General features: G+C 32.7%; 1 protein-coding gene across 1 annotated transcript; it reads left to right on the top strand.

Moving 5' to 3' along the window:
* The first annotated feature begins 1,094 nt into the window (after window positions 1-1,094).
* LOC132716516 (uncharacterized) lies at window positions 1,095-5,595 on the top strand. The gene is made up of 4 exons (XM_060699810.1): window positions 1,095-1,421; window positions 2,711-2,844; window positions 3,460-3,544; window positions 3,872-5,595. Exons 1-4 carry the CDS (start codon window positions 1,397-1,399, stop codon window positions 5,593-5,595), a joined length of 1,968 nt encoding a protein of 655 aa, XP_060555793.1. The 5' UTR covers window positions 1,095-1,396.
* The last annotated feature ends 11,236 nt before the right edge of the window (window positions 5,596-16,831 follow it).

Here is a 16,831-nt window from a genome sequence, read left to right as displayed (position 1 = left end):
AAGGTATAGGTTCTATATCTTATTCTAGCTTACGTAATCTTATGTTTCTATCATTCTAGTCTTGTTTTGTTCGTGCCCGAAATTAGGCACGGAAAGGCACCTGAGGTTTTCTTCCACCAGTGAAACTGGAACGTCGCCATATGGCCAATACTGTGTCGGTGTGACGTAAAACCCAACCAACCAAACAACCAAAACAAACAAACAAAATAAAAACATTACCTATTTTCGAGTCCGCAATTTGTGTTTCTATTATGGACCGAAATAGCAGACTTGCTGTAAGCACACATCTATGAAATCTTTTTCTCTGAAAATTAAAGTCAACTTAATGATAAGCATATCATGGCAAATGACGTTTAGATATATTTTGAATTAAGAAAATGCATGATATGTATTTAGACTTTTGTTAACTTACCCAATCACCCATTGTGACTGTGACGTCACAAAACTCGGATTGCTCCTCAACTTGTTGAACAAGACATTCGAAATTTGACTCAGGGTCGTGTTTGTATTCTTGAACCTCCATTTCCTGTGAAAAATACATTATGTTATTCTCTTACGAAAAAAAAAAAACAACAAAAAAAACCAAACAAAACAACAACAACAACAACAACATCAAAACATTCTTTCTATGTACCAAGCGACAAAATTACGCAAAAACATGCGCATGCGTAGAAAAGGCAAATGTTACTGATCCAAAGCCAGCCTATTCACAAACCACCGAGATTGCGTAATTTCATATCATACAATGACTATTCAAAAGTGATAATTTAAATATCATTATTCATAATATATACGGACATGATAAAAGACACTAACGGCATTTGTTTTAGTAGTCGATCGTAGAAGTTGAAATAATATAATACGACTATACCACTCCATTGTTCTCTATCAATTACTGTAACTCTGTAAAACTGTAAACAAACATTTAATAAATGTCAACTCCTCCTTGGCATTTGTAGTTCACCATATAAAAATGTATTTAAAACTTAGTTTACACATTGAAAGTTGCCTCAAATTATTTCAAATTACAATGATAATAAATGCCTTTCATGTTGTATTCGAAATTGTTTAAATAATTGCACTTCAACGATTCCCTTGTTGCCTAACGAAAAGTCTTTACGCCAAATGCATTACATATTTCCGCGATTACATGTAAATAAAAATACACTTTCGGTTTATCCATTTTCGTTTTTATTACCGTTCGGTAAACAATAAAAACACTTGCGATATTGAATTGGTTTAATTACAAATTATTTCCTTATAAATCAATATATATCTTTACATAGTACATGTATAGATGATTTGTAATTCTATTAAGGATTAATTTTGTAAATTCTTACCTTCCAATAGGACTTTATACATATTACGTAGCATCTAAAAATAGCTTGGAAATTCCATGAAAGGAAGTTTTTATGTTCATGGTATGTCGTATCTATGACAAATCTAGATAACTATTCGGTTGTGATCTCATACATTGTTAATCTATAAATATCTCTAAACATAAATTAAATATTTATCACGGAAGGTCTATCTAAGTGGTTTAGTAGTAAACGTGTATGAGTTAAAGAAAATATAAAATAACAGCTTACTGGTGTAGGGATATTTAAAATGAGGAATCACTTTTAGCTGATATAATCTTTATTCTTTGAACGCCTGGATTTCTACAAGTGGATAAGGTAAAATGTAATCTTTTCATTCCTGTAATCAATATCCGTCAAATCGTACTTTACAGTTTTAAACTTTACTATTTAATAATAGAACGAATGTTATGGGATTACAACTTGTTTATCACCACCAGTTATGCATTTCACAATATTAGGTATATCTATATCATAAGTGATTTAAATCATACTATATTCGTTATCTTTGTTACTAAGTTTTGTCGCACTACGTGGCCTGGATTTTTATAAAGTTTGTAAGGTAAAATGTTGTACTTTCCTTTCTAAATAATTAATAACTAGTCATAAAAAACTTGATGTGTTTATTTTTAAAAGTACGATTACTATTATACAAACAAATCTTATCTTTATAAGCACTTGATGGTATTTTTTTTTATCGACTACCCTTTGTGACCGACTACCCGCCGTGATTTAATATTTTTTATCTATAACACAACGCCACACACATTTATTCAATTTCTATTTATTAAAAATTCTTACCCGACAAAATTGTCTATATATCTTATTTTGTTTGTATATAAATTTAACTTTAAACAACTTTAAGTTTTTTTTCTTCTTCGCCAGTTTTTTTTCAAGCACTTTTGGATTCTGAACGTCTTCTAGAATAATCTTTTTGTTTTTCTTCCACTTAAAAACCCTTTTATTCGGAATTTGCGTGCGAACGCTGGGAACTTAAAGATAAAAAATATAAAATTCACGGGGGTTTTGGTGGGGTTACAAAAGGGAAATTTTTTAGATAAAAAAAAATTTTTTTGCGATCAAATTTCCTTTGTTTTAAAACTAAATTTTTAAAATTTCCTAACTTTTTTTAAACCAATTTTTAAACTTTTTTTTTGTTTTTAGAAATTTTTTAATTTTAAGGAAATTTTATAAATTTTTTTGGGAAAATTTTTTTAAATTTTTTTTGAAATTTTTAAATATTTTTAATAATCTTTTTCAAAGTTTTAGCGCCCTTAAAATATGCATACAATATTACAATAACAAAACAACAACAACAATTAGAATAACATACTATTATGTTACAATTTCAGCCATGTTTGGACAACTTGATTACAGGGACAGAAGGAATAGCGGATTAAGACCTGGCTCCAAATTTAGATATCTCGTCGAACAAGTTCATGAACAATCTCCGTTGTGTGACTTTACAGTGAAAGTTAAATCATGGGTAAGAAAATTATTCATAGTCAATTTATAAATCGTTTCAATTCCGTCATAAATTGATGCAAGTTTTAAGTCTTGATTTAAGCGTTTGATTCTCAGCGTTTGTTTTATTACCTGATTTGAAAATTTTCATTCAAAATAATATCTCTTAAAATTGTTGAAAATAACAATAAGTAAATAGTCTTAAAACAAGAAAATCAAGTTTTAAAGCCATCACGAATACTGTCCATTGGCTTCTGGGACTCGATTAGACGTATGCTAATTAATTAATTTATTTTAATGCACTGATATAGAATGATTTACAGTGAAACCTGATGTTAATAAAATATTACTCCGAAGTAGGCTAATACACATAAGAACAATTAATTGTTCAAATAAAAAATTGAGATGTCGCTTAATTCAAAATATCCCCATTTCATGTTAAATAATGACCTTTACTTAAGCAAGTGCTAGGAGTCGTTGACGGTAACTTGCCCTATTAAGTACCGCCCATAAACAGGCTTAACCAAACGGAACCTTAGCGTTTTTGATTTCGCTGTTTTGGACGTTCCTAAGGAATTCGTTATTTTTCTTTGTTTGGCTTTATTATAGCCCATAATGTCTTTCATATATTCTTCAGACAAAACGATTTCATCGATGCGTGCTTGTCTCATGTCCTTTTTTTGATAGAGCGATGAGAGGAAATTTTACAGAAAAGCGAACAGGTAAACAACTCTTATTTGTATTGAGTATAACAGTCATTTCGTCTTGATTTTAGAAACCAATGTATTCTTTAATATCGCAGATCTATTTAAATTGAAACATAAATAATATAAGGTTACCTAAATAATACTAAATGAGTTTTACATACTTAAATTTAAGTAAATCAAACGAAATTAAGTATACAAATCTAAGTGCATTTTCTGAGTTTAGTGTAATACAATTTTTTATTGTTGTTATCATGAAAGGGGTATAAGACATGTTGCTCATCACACATGTCGAGTGCAACATTATTTTGTATTTCCGATTACACCCTGATACATTTATTGTAGGACTGGTGGATGTAAGTGTTGGTACCCCAGATTCAGTTGAGATGGCAATCATGTACCTATATGGCGTTGTGCCAGATATAAGCATAGACAATGTAAAGCTTCTTCTTCAACAAGCAGAATACTTTATGATTGAAGGTCTTAAAACTACTTGCATCAATTGGCTTCGTGATTTTGAAATTACGGAAAAAACTTACATTTATGTACTGAAACTCGCTTCGGTGTACAATTTCGAAGTTCCAAATGGTATGGCTTACATAGAAAGCCATCTGCCCGAAGTTTTCAAAACCGAAGATGCACTGTATTTTTCAAGGGAATTAATCCAAAAGCTATTTACTGACGAACGACTCTCTTATGTATCAATGGACGAACGTTTATCGTTTTTAATGCACTGGGTCAAAATTAACTCGTATGAGACAAAAGCAAATGTTAAGGAACTATTTGACACAATTGATTTACAAGATATTACCGACTCTCTTTTGCGTGAAGCTTCTTGTGTTGGCATATTGAATGAGAATATGTTTTCAAGCGATGTGGAAAGCACATTACATGGAGGTGAATGTAAATGTGATGTTTTGATCATGACCGGTGAGAAAGGTTCCCTCTTGTGCTTTAATCCTCAAAACGACACGTGGTATAAACTGATTCCTGAAAACAGCAACGACATTCTTTATAGAAATATTTCTGGCATACGGAACACAAAACCTGAGCTTTATTTTACTAAAGGGGAAGGTCACATGATGCCAATGGTAACAACCTTGAATATAATAACTAACGAAATAAACACATACAAGTTTACGCTGAAAGACGAGGACATATCTAGGGAAACAATAACAAATGTATGCCTAGCAGATAACACCTTGCTCGTTCTCACCAGAAAACATGTTCAAATTATAGAAACACTTGCTGGTAATCAAACTAAAAATAAAAAAATTGATGCTGATTGCCCTGGTACTTCATCAAGTCACATCGATTTAGAATCATCACAAAAAAGAGTCAGAATACCGATCATTTGTGATGATGAAAGATTATACCCAGAACATTTTAGGAGCGAGGACCAGAATATAACTGTGAAGGACACGGTTAATACCGCAGTTCATGCTGGCAGTGTTACAAATGAAAATGTAGAAGTAGTACCAATATTTTATTTGCGAAACATTGACATTTCACGAGTATGTTTAAACAGCACACTTTCTACAGTGGCTTTACTTCCAAAAGACCAAAGGTCTGTGATACTGTTTGATCTTATAAGTTACAAAATGGAAACATTTTGTTTAGAGCAAGCAACTCATTATAAAATGTCTACGACAAACAAAGGATTTGTTATATATAACAACAAACGTTGTTATTGTTTGACAAATATGTACTGGTCACTACCATCTCAAAGGTACCTGATTGAGCTCTTTGAGCTTGAATCCGATGACCATAGGACAGACTACCTGTTTTGCAATGGTTTTTGGGTCAAGTTTTTAAAAATAGTATCTTATATTGATCCAAATTTAGAAATGAGCTTTATTCGCCACGAAGAACTTCTAATGAGTAAAAGCCCTACAGACTTAAAAACTTATAAACTCTTATCAAGCAATGAAATGTTTGGTGTGCAATTATCAAAGAAGAAGCTACGCTGTCACATCCATTGTCCACACTGTAAATATTCTCAGCGACAAAGCTCCTATAAGGCTTCCAGAATATATTTCAGATATACAGACCCAGACGACCAGATTTAAAATTTGATTCAGCAGTTCACGTGTTGGCGAAGCAAAATATCCTACGAATTGTCCGTCCGTTAAACACTTTTACCACATGGATGAACTAAACAAAAAGTGCTGAGAACAAACATATTTTATATTACTTCCTGGTTTGTGACCTTCTGAATTATTGATCACTCACAATTAGTCACCAGAATTCTTTGGCTTTGATATTTCAATATTTTGTAAGAATCATTTTAACGATTTGACATCCTAAGGTTTATAACGTGACCATCTAGCTATACTGCCAGGGAAGACTTTCACAAGTCCCCGACGATATTTGAAACTACAGCGGTGAAGGACAAGTGATTGGAAGTGATTTGAAGTTAGTGACATTAACCGCTCGGCCATGAAGGCACTTAGTTCTGTATAATCAAAGATATTTGTTCGTAATTATTTTAGAGATCAGCCATTATTTCTTTGTTTCTTTCATAAAAAAGAGCAGGGAAATAAAGTACCGAAAAAGTTGTTTGTAAGGTTTTTTTCAATATTAAAAACGTAGCATTCTTAAATCTTTAACTTGATTTGTGTTAAAGCAATTTCCTCAACTATGGATGCAACAATCTTTAAGCTTGAATCCGATGACAAAATACGTTTTTGCAATGGTTTATGTTTAAGTTTTACTACAAAATATGCTATAGTGATCAAAACTTAGAAATGAGATATTCTAACGAGTGAATGCCCAAATATTTGAAATGGACTAAAATATATAAGGTGATGCATAAACTCTTATCGAGCAACGGACTTTTAGTTATGCAATTATCAAAGAAAAAAGCTACTGTGTCACATCAATTGTCCGCACTGTAAATGTTTTCAGCAACAATTCCTATCCGACTTTTGGAATCAGTCAAATAAAAAGGACCCTAAGGACCAGATTTTAAATGTATCTCAACAGCTACGTAGAGTTCAGTTGCTGGAAAAGCGTAAATCCTACGAATGTCCCGTCTGTTTAACGTTTATAAAGCACTTCTACCAATTGGAGAACTAAATTTAAACATGTTAAGCAAAACATGTACTAGTATTCAGTGCCGCCGTGTTTGATGACGTTCATATGAAATTATCTATCACACACAATTAAATGTCAGAATTCCATCACTATGATATTTTGATATATGCATTTACGAATCATCTTACTTTTGATATTATCCTGTTTTTAGGTTGCTTTACTGGTGATGCATGCATTATTTCATGCACTTAGTCTAGTGTCCACGTGAGTAAAATCACCGGCCATCTGTAAGCTATCGAGGTAACTACGATACATTAAAGAATCTAAAGTCCTATGAGGTATTCGGATCAACAGCGGTGTGTGACAAGTGATTTGATGTCATTGACCTTAACCTTTGATGCCCTTAGCGCTGTATCAAGGATAATCGTTTAAAGTTATATAAAAAATAAAACTATGTACCATCATTCTTTAATCTAATGTTAACGTTTGTGCTACGTATTTCCTCAATATTTGGACGGCATCACAAATATTCTATATTTGTAGCCGATAAACGAAGACAGTTTTCAGCAACAAAACTAGTAGTCACAAATAATTACATCCTGGTATTTATCTAAGCCTGTTTAAGGAAGAGCAGGAGATAAACTCAGATGTCCACTCATAACAGATATGATTTATAATAAGACGACCGAATCAATGGCTTTTAACCTGATGATGATTAACCTGTCCGTGCTCTGTCTTTGCCCTGTCCTATTTTTGTTTTGGGTCCGCCTGGGCTCCTTGCCACTGGTTCTTGGTGCTGGGTCATATGGGGGTTGCGTTCATTGAACGCCGCCTTTCCTTGTTGATCTTGTTTATCATATGTTTTACTTCCATTAATGCTCGTAAGTCGTCATATATCGTTTTCAAAAACAGTGCCAAACTCTTTACATAGGTAATCCTAATCTTATCCTCAATTAAATAGTGAGCAGATTACGAACAAATAATACTCTAGGGATAAATGTTAACTATTAACTAACCTCAAACAAAATAAATGCAATAAATAGGTAAAATTAAGACTGTATGAGGAAAAATGACATAGACCTCATACATTGATATCGACCTGAAACTTCATAATGTATAGAGGTTTATCTAATTTAGGTACATACAATTACAAACAAGAATACTGAAGTTATTGTATTAGGACCTCATTATGAATCGGGGCTTGAAAAATCATAAAATTTAATTGATTATTGATACGTTATTGAAATTAAGGCATTCCATTCAACACAAAAGATCTGCAACATATAAACATTTACATATCTGCACACATGTTACTTTTAGTATTAATTGAGATTTGTGATGCTTAAATATTGTAAAACTTAAGCTGTGGTTCTCTGTTTATTTGATCGTATTATGAAATAATATCGTATTGAAGTACTTTTAAATATCTTGTGTACAGATATCGTGATAAAGAGAAAACTTGAAGTTATTTGCTTCCTTAACTGTACAAATATAACGTAAGCTTTTGTTACAAACAGACGTAAATGCACTGTATTTGTTTACAATCACTTTGATCTAAGAATTTGCAGTCGACCAATTATTTTTTTACTATTTATTTTGCCTGTAAACACAGTACCCAGCGCATTTTTAAATGAATATCTATGCTTTTAATTTACAAGTTCATAAAATATATATTTGTAAAGTATCTTTAATGCAGGGTTTTGTACCTTTTAATTGATAGATAATAAGATTCGACAATCCTTACAATTTACAGCACTAAGCACATCTAATATTAAACAACATCAATAGAGAAAAACATCATTTGTAAAATTCTTTAAATTTAAAGAAACAAAACTTGAAACTTTTTATGTTTCGAGAAAATGTATTTCATGAATAATTTTCCTCAGTAGTAATTATAGAAATACACGTCAAACTCCCTATATTCAGACCGATTTTATAGAGATTCCTCGTTTTCAATAACATGTGGAACAGGTAAACTAGCACCATTATTATTGAGGGCTACATTTGTGCAAAGAAACAGGTGTTTAATCTAGCTGGAGAAATTGTAAAAAGGAGGATCCAGGCAGTTGTGTTGGTCCAATGCTAGTTTGCACACACGTGTTTTGACCTTTTAACATTTTACAAGTGTATCTTCTTTTCCTTGCTGTTCCAATAATATCATTCCTCATTTCTCAATTCTGTCTCTGATATTCCACCATCAGCAATACTGAAGTAATATGTGTTCATATGTGAACAAATGTTTCTAAACTGATATTGACCACAAACGGTTCACAGAATCCACACTCTTCACAATAACAGTAGACTTCAGGACTGTTATTTTGTACGCAAGTATTCATAAAATATTTCCTGTGCATATATGTCTATCCGAAATCAGGCATTCTGTCCGTTAACAATTACCATCGATTTTACGATAATTGAATAATTCAAAGTAGTTTACCCTATCTGATATTATTAAAACAATTTGCCTATTGTTTTCATTGGTTTCTTCAATTATCATACCTTCCAAATTAATACTTTTTTAAAAGCGATAAATACTTTACATGCTTGAGGGTTTCGTTGGATATTTCTTTTATATCAATTTTGTTAAACAGAATGAGAATATTTTCCTAAGATTCACTCTGAATTTTTGTGACTCAAGCAGGAAGGAATACCATTTTTTCATCCAAAGAAACGTATATGAATTGACATCAGAGAAAAGGTATTCCAACAATTATCTTGATATGCAAATGGTATCATATTGTTAAACACCTCAGGCAGATTGCTTTCGATATTATTGCCAAGATCCCCCCAGTTTAAAGATAATTGCAAAACAAACACACAGTTATCTTTTGTAAGTTCCTAATGATGAAGAAAAAAATAATATACGTTTTTTAATATTTTAATCATAAAAATATCAACAACCTCTAAAATACCGCCAATTTTGTCAAATGTTAGGTCAGGATTTCGTCCATAAAAGAACAGAAGTGCCATTGCAACTTCATCTGGTGTGGATTGCACCTTTAGGTCAATAATTCCTAAATTAAAAAATAATACAGATGTTTTTTGTTTAGTTCTGAACCATTAAATGGAAGTTTAATTTTTGAATTTTTGGAAAGTTGAAATAAGTTACATTTTTTCATGTTAAAATTTATTATATTCTTTTTCTCCATATCATATTAAGAACAACATTCATTTTGATAACAAAAAGATAGTAAATAGTCATTTCAAATCAAGGCGTCTGTTTTTAGCTCACCTGAGCTAGCTCAGGGTGAACATTTAGGAGCAATGAATGTCCGTCGTCCGTCCACACTTGTTCGTTAACACTCTAGCGGTGACATTTTTGCCTCAATCATCATTAAACATTGTCAGGATGCTTATCTAGGTAATAGCTCGAATGAGTTTGAACATGGGCCATCTCGGATGAAAAACTAGGTCACAGGAGCTAAAAATTATAAAACCTTGTTTACACTCTAGTGGTCACATTTTTCACTCAACTATCATCAAACTTGGTCAGGATGCTTGTCTAGGTAATTGCTCGAATGAGTTTGAACATTGGTCATCTCGGATGAAAAAAAAGGCAACAGGAGCTAAAATTAGAAAAAATCTTGTTAACACTCAAATGGCTTCTGTTTTGATCCAAGTATCCTGGAAATTGGTCTGAAAGTTTGTTTTGATGATTTCTAGATGAAGTTCGAATATGGGTCACCTGTGGTCAAAAACTAGGTCCAAGATATAATATAAAACATATTTGTTCTTAGCACGTGTTGTGCATTTCATCCATATAAACGTTTTTGAAAGGTGGAACATTCGTAGAATTCTATGCTTCTCCGAAACGTGAACTCCATGGCTGCTGCTAAAATATATTTGAAATCTGCTCGAGTGATCTTTTATTAAAAAATTCTAATCATTCAAAACTCAGAACTCCTTTACTTGATATTTTGATATTTATAAGAAGCATTTGAACGATTTGACATTATCCTGCTTTAAGCTAGCGCGTTTGGTTTAAAGTCACACATACACTGTAAATTTCATGGGGCAACTATCTAGCTTTAATGCTAGAGGTAGACTTTAGGTTTTCTCACAAGTCCCTGACGGTATTGGAATGTACAGTTGTCATTTGAAATCGGTGACTTTAACCTCTTGACCATGGCGACCCATTGTGCTATATAAGAAAATGTTCGTTGAGATACCTATTTACGATAGCTTTTTTATTAATAATAACAGGCAAATAAACTCCCTCAAAATATTTAGTTATTTGTGAGGTTTTCATATCAACAATATAAGAAACGTAACATTCCCTAATCTTTAACTGAACTTGTGTACTAGCAATCTCCTCAACATTTGAAAACGGTGAAGCTTTCTTAATTGATAAAAAGTTATTATGGAGATGCGATAATCCTTACAATTTATCACATTTAACCTCAAATATTAAAGGACATCAATCGAGAAAATATTAATACTTGAACAATTCTCCAGAAGTGCATGCACTTTCATAATAGAGTAATGAACGCGTTACGCTTATTTTCGACATAATAACCTTATAACTGTAGAATTATGTTTGTACCTCTGGATTTTATGGGAAGACCCACATTTGCAGAGTTCCGGCGTAAATCTGTTTGTCGACCCTTTGAGAGTTTTATCATCCAGCCTGAATATAAGAAAGATGTTATCCGGAACTCAGAATTGTTTTTGCGTACAATCAATTTTTTACCGTTATAGCGTCACGGTGCACTATCGGTCACAATAGATGAGTCAACCTGTTGTGCTTATTTTCGTAAAAGTTTGTTTGTGACTCCTGATTAGCTGGGGAAACCCAAAATATCCTTTATTCCGGAGCAAGTCTATAACATGATCATATTCAATATAGTCTTTAGAAAATAAGGCTACCTTAAGGTTTTATAGTATAGATGTAAGCATAGGCATGGAAAGCTAAGAACAGGCTTATATTAATTAAAAACCTGTATATCACAAGTCATTGCATGTGTTTTAAAACATGTCCCCACCAGTCGGTGAAACGTTTAATCATAAGCTATGATTAATCTCATAACTAATAATTCTCACGTAACTACATTCTTTAATGGCCAGTTACTTAATAAGATATTTTTTCGTTTTATAATTGATACAATGTGAAGGTAAATTTCATTTAGTATATCATAAATTAGACAGAATAATTATAATAAACACAGTAACTACTCCTTAGAGAACGGCAATTTCCACTACACATAAAGATGTGACCCACCTATAAAAATACAGGTGTATTAGATACAATAGTACATTTCCATTGACTATAAAAAGAAATGATTCATATATTTTAATTAACAAAATATTTTACAAAAAATCATAATTGTCTTTAATTATGAAACAATTGAAAACGTAATCTTGCTTTAAACATGTTAAAATGACATTATGCCCACCCAAGCGTTGAAAATAGTGGGTATACAGGTCAAAGTCAAACTATAGAGTTTCAGTTTCATAGTCAAGTGTAAAATCAATATCCCAAGTGATTCATAGAAATTATATAGATTACATTCAATTGATAAAAAAGGGTGGAGCAGTATTTTTTATACTTCAAGGTACTGTTGTATTTTATTGTTTTATCATCAGTTTTGGTCAATGACATTTATAATGAACAATCTTTTGGAATATTTTGCCAATTGAACTCAACTTGACAACGAAATAAAATAGCATAATGGCACTTTAATTACGCAATAAGTAGCTATAAACCTATATGCTACAAAAACCCACATGAATTCCCATTTAAGTGCATCTAAGACTGTCTTATATACAACTTAACATAGAATCTTATTTTCCAAATCTTCAGATCTAAATGATTCTGTGGCTTGATAATTGATTTAGTTGTGCAGTTTCATCGCCTGTAGACAGGTTGGAATAAAATTGAACCCCTAGCTTACGCACACACTCTGAACTTAAAGTAAACACAAGCCGATGCTATTAATTAGGAACATGCACATGGAATGTCCGTATTATTGTCATAACTATGCAATAAGATCTTCTACAATGCAACTAGGGCCGCATTGCATGAAGTCGCACTGCAAACGCTGTGTTGGTCAGTGGCGACTTTAACAAACAATCCACAGCTTTGATGTTACTGCGTTACTGATATACCTAAAACCTAATAAAAAAACTCAGGGTTTGTGTGTATTTCGCATAAAATAAATGATTTTTCTAGAGAAATGTAACTGTATCAATATAATTGCTTTGTGGACTGTTTAAAATATATATTCTAAACACACCGCCTTTTGTTTTAATATAAAGAATGAGTGAGATGGAAACGTGACAATGTATAAAAATGTGTATATATTTGAAATCCTTATATCATTTGCGTTATTTTCAATGAACTTTCATATGTGGCATGTCATATTTAGTAAAAATCTGACTCGTCCGAGAACTTGCAATGCGGACATTCAATATTGCACCGAAGTTTACTTTTTGAAAGGAGGACTATGAAAATATTCTTCAAGTTCACAATTTTATCGAATAGTCCCTTATCTTTGGGCATTGACACGTTCCTCCAGTTGACATCGATTGAAGAATGATAATCTGCTAATTCCTCATGAAATATGTATTGAAGCTCGATATCTACGTAAGACTCTTATCCAAACTCCACATTTAAACAGATACCTCACCATCCACTCTTCCCTATTTTCGAGCATAAATTTCTCGACCTTATAATTCCCTGAGAAGATTGGCGTCGGTGCTTTCGTAAAACAGTAACAACATGTATCGTTATGCAAAAGAAATCCATGTTTAGTCGGACAAATTTCGTACTTATCTTTATGCACGGATAATGATAATACCCTGTCCATCTTACACTCCACTAGGTCATACAGGATCACATGTAAATGCTTGTCAGATTTGGTCAGTAGAGCTAAGACAGATTGATTATTCATACATATTTGAGTAATGTTTTCTTTCCGAAAGGTAAACAGTGAACGCATTTCAACATATTCATCTGAAGTCTTTCCTACGTACAAGCTGGTGCAGTTGATTTTATCTTCTCGTTTATTGCCAGATATGGAAGAAGATCTTGATGATGATGCTGATGATGATGATTGTTCATTTATAGATAGTCCAGGTGTATTCATCACACACGAAACATCACTTGCACTAGTATCTGGAATATTTTCAGGTGAAAACTGTGATTGTCTAACGTCATTTATATCACTTTGATATTCTTCTTCGCGGTTTGAACAGACACATTCTGTTTCACTATCGGAACTACAAGATTCTTCATATATTTCAATCGTATTTTTTACTATTGCGACCACTGTATCATTTGTGATATTAATATGTGTAATATCTACATCAACAAGATCTCCATTTGGAACATCATCAAATTCCACCAGAGGCAGATATCTATGTATCTCATCAGATTCAAGGTCTACAGTGATCAAATTGTCGTCACCAAAATCACGTTCTTTGAAATACACTTCGGGGTTATCATTTCTTACACCAGCAATTTCTCCAAATAATTCTTCGTAAGGATATTGGTCGTAGTAACCTGGGGCGTTTAACCCTTTTTCCCAACGTTTCCATTTCTGAAAGGATCCCAAACCCCCCACAAAATACATCAAAAAAGACATTATCGGGAAACAACCTTTTCCTTAAAACTTTCTTTGCTAGTTTTGGTTTTGGACTTTATTTTCTTTTTTGTTTAAATCTTTTTTAAAACATTACATTCGGGCTTTAGGGGGGTTCTCCCCAAAGTTAAAGGGGGGTTACTTTGATAAGGGTCAAGGTTTTTAAAACAATTTTAAATTAAACAAAGTCTTTGGGGTTCGACTCCCCTGGGTAATTATTTGCCAATTTTAGAAAGGAAAATTTAATTTGTCGTCTGTTTTTGTAACGTTACGAAAATCCTTTCTTCAGAAAAAAAGCGGAAAACAAAAATTTGTTGGGGAAGATCGGGCAGCATCCGCGGGTGTTGAAATTGGGTTTGGGGTTTGGTAGGGTGGGAATTTGGGATATTTCCGGATAAAATCCCAGGATATTTCGAATCATACTTTTTTAAATATTTGGGAAATAACCTAATCCCGGGGTTTTTTTCTGAAAAAAAATTAAACAGAAATAAAAACCCAATTTCTACACGGGCTTTCCTAAGCTCCTTTTATTTTTGAGGATTTTTCTGCTAAATTGAGTAAGTCCTTTTTTTCGCGATAGTAAACTAGGAATCCCATAATACCCCCATCCCCATATTACTCCCATTCCACAAATCAGGGGCCCCGTTAACCCTTTTATCTCAATTTGGGGTATCCTGTTTCGGGTCAGTTTTTCCATCATAGTTTCCTAGAAAATTGAAATATCTTTAATTAAAAGGCACTCATGATTATGACAAAATAAGCGGTATTTTATAGTATTCTGAATTCACAAAAAGATGCATTGAATGAATCATTATCAACATACATTTCAAGTTATAGATTATTTTAAGGTATAGCTTTATATATCTAGCTAGCTTACGTAACGTTGTTTCTACGCAGGCGTCCGGTGTTCGTTCGTGCCCGAAATTAGGCACGGAAAGGCACCTGAGGTTTTCTTCCACCAGTGAAACTGGAACGTCGCCATATGGCCAATACAGTGTCGGTGTGACGTAAAACCCAACCAAACAACCAACCAACCAACCAAACAAACAAAATAAAAACATTACCTGTTTTTCGAGTCCGCAATTTGTGTTTCTATTATGGACCGAAATAGCAGACTTGCTGTTAGCACACATCTATGAAATCTTTTTCTCTGAAAATTAAAGTCAACTTAATGATAAGCATATCATGGCAAATGACGTTTAGATATATTTTGAATTAAGAAAATGCATGATATGTATTTAGACTTTTGTTAACTTACCCAATCACCTATTGTGACTGTGACGTCACAAAACTCGGATTGCTCCTCAACTTGTTGAACAAGACATTCGAAATTTGACTCAGGGTCGTGTTTGTATTCTTGAACCTCCATATCCTGTGAAAAATACATTATGTTATTCTCTTACGAAAAAACAACAACAAAAAACCCAAACAAAACAACAACAACAACAAAACATTCTTTCTAGGTATCAAGCGACAAAATTACGCAAAAACATGCGCATGCGTAGAAAAGGCAAGTGTTACTGATCCAAAGCGTGCCTATTCACAAACCACCGAGACAATCGCAACTACTCGGCCCTTTCCGTCAATCTTCGGATAAGGACCTCGAACACAATAGTATAAATACACAGAACGGATGCGGTATTCCGGTCTAACCTACGCTTAGAAACTAAACATGTAAACAAATAGTAATTTAATGCTGGGAGTTGTTGAAACGTTTATTTCCAATATATGTACATGTAGTAAAAGTCCACCTAAAATAATTGAATTCATAGGTATAAAAGCAAACAATACATTATTTATATATTTATTAATATGGCTGTAGAAACCGAAAGTACAAAAAACCAACCGGTTGACATTTGGTCGGATTTATTTAGAATTGAACATCAGTGGGCATATTTAAATTACAAAATTGTTGCCAGACATATTTTCAAGCATAAGAGTACCGGAACAGACATTAGATGTCAAATATATACATTCGTTTTACATTATCTCTGTTTCTGTTTACATCTGTAAACTACGTGGTAGAACTACTTTTAATCCGTATTGTTTCCGAGGTTAATATTATAGATAATAAGCCGAGGCAGTTCGAATGACCACCCCGAGATTGCGTAATTTCATAATCAACAATGACTATTCTAAAGTGATGTAATTTAAATATCATTATTCATAAATATATACGGACAATGGATAAAAGACGTTACACTAACGCATTTGTTTTTTAGTAGTCGATCGGTGAAGTTGAAGTAATATAAATAGGGACTATACCACTCTATTGTTCTCTATCAATTACTGTAAAACTCTTAACGTAAACATTTATATAATGTCCACGAGCCTCTCCTTTGGCTATTTTGTAGGTTTCACCAATAAAAATGTATTTCAAACTTAGTTACACCATTGAAAGTTGCCTCAAATTCTATTTCAAATTCAATTGATAAATAAATGCCTTTCAGCGATTCCCTTGTTGCCTAACGAAAAGTCTTTACGCCAAATGCATTACATTATTTCCGCGATTACATGTAAATAAAAATACACTTTCGGTTTATCCATTTTCGTTTTTATTCCCGTTTGCGTTAAACAATAAAAAAACACTTGCGATATTGAAATTGGTGTAATTACAAATTATTTCCTTAAAAATCAATATATATCTTCACCATAGTACATGTATAGATGATTTGTAATTCTATTTAAG

This window comes from Ruditapes philippinarum, unplaced genomic scaffold, assembly GCF_026571515.1.
Source record: "Ruditapes philippinarum isolate M1 unplaced genomic scaffold, ASM2657151v2 ctg6081_1_1_1_1, whole genome shotgun sequence".
Lineage (NCBI taxonomy): Eukaryota > Metazoa > Mollusca > Bivalvia > Venerida > Veneridae > Ruditapes > Ruditapes philippinarum.
Note: the sequence above shows the minus strand (reverse complement) of the source record. Positions and strands in the feature narration are given on the sequence as shown.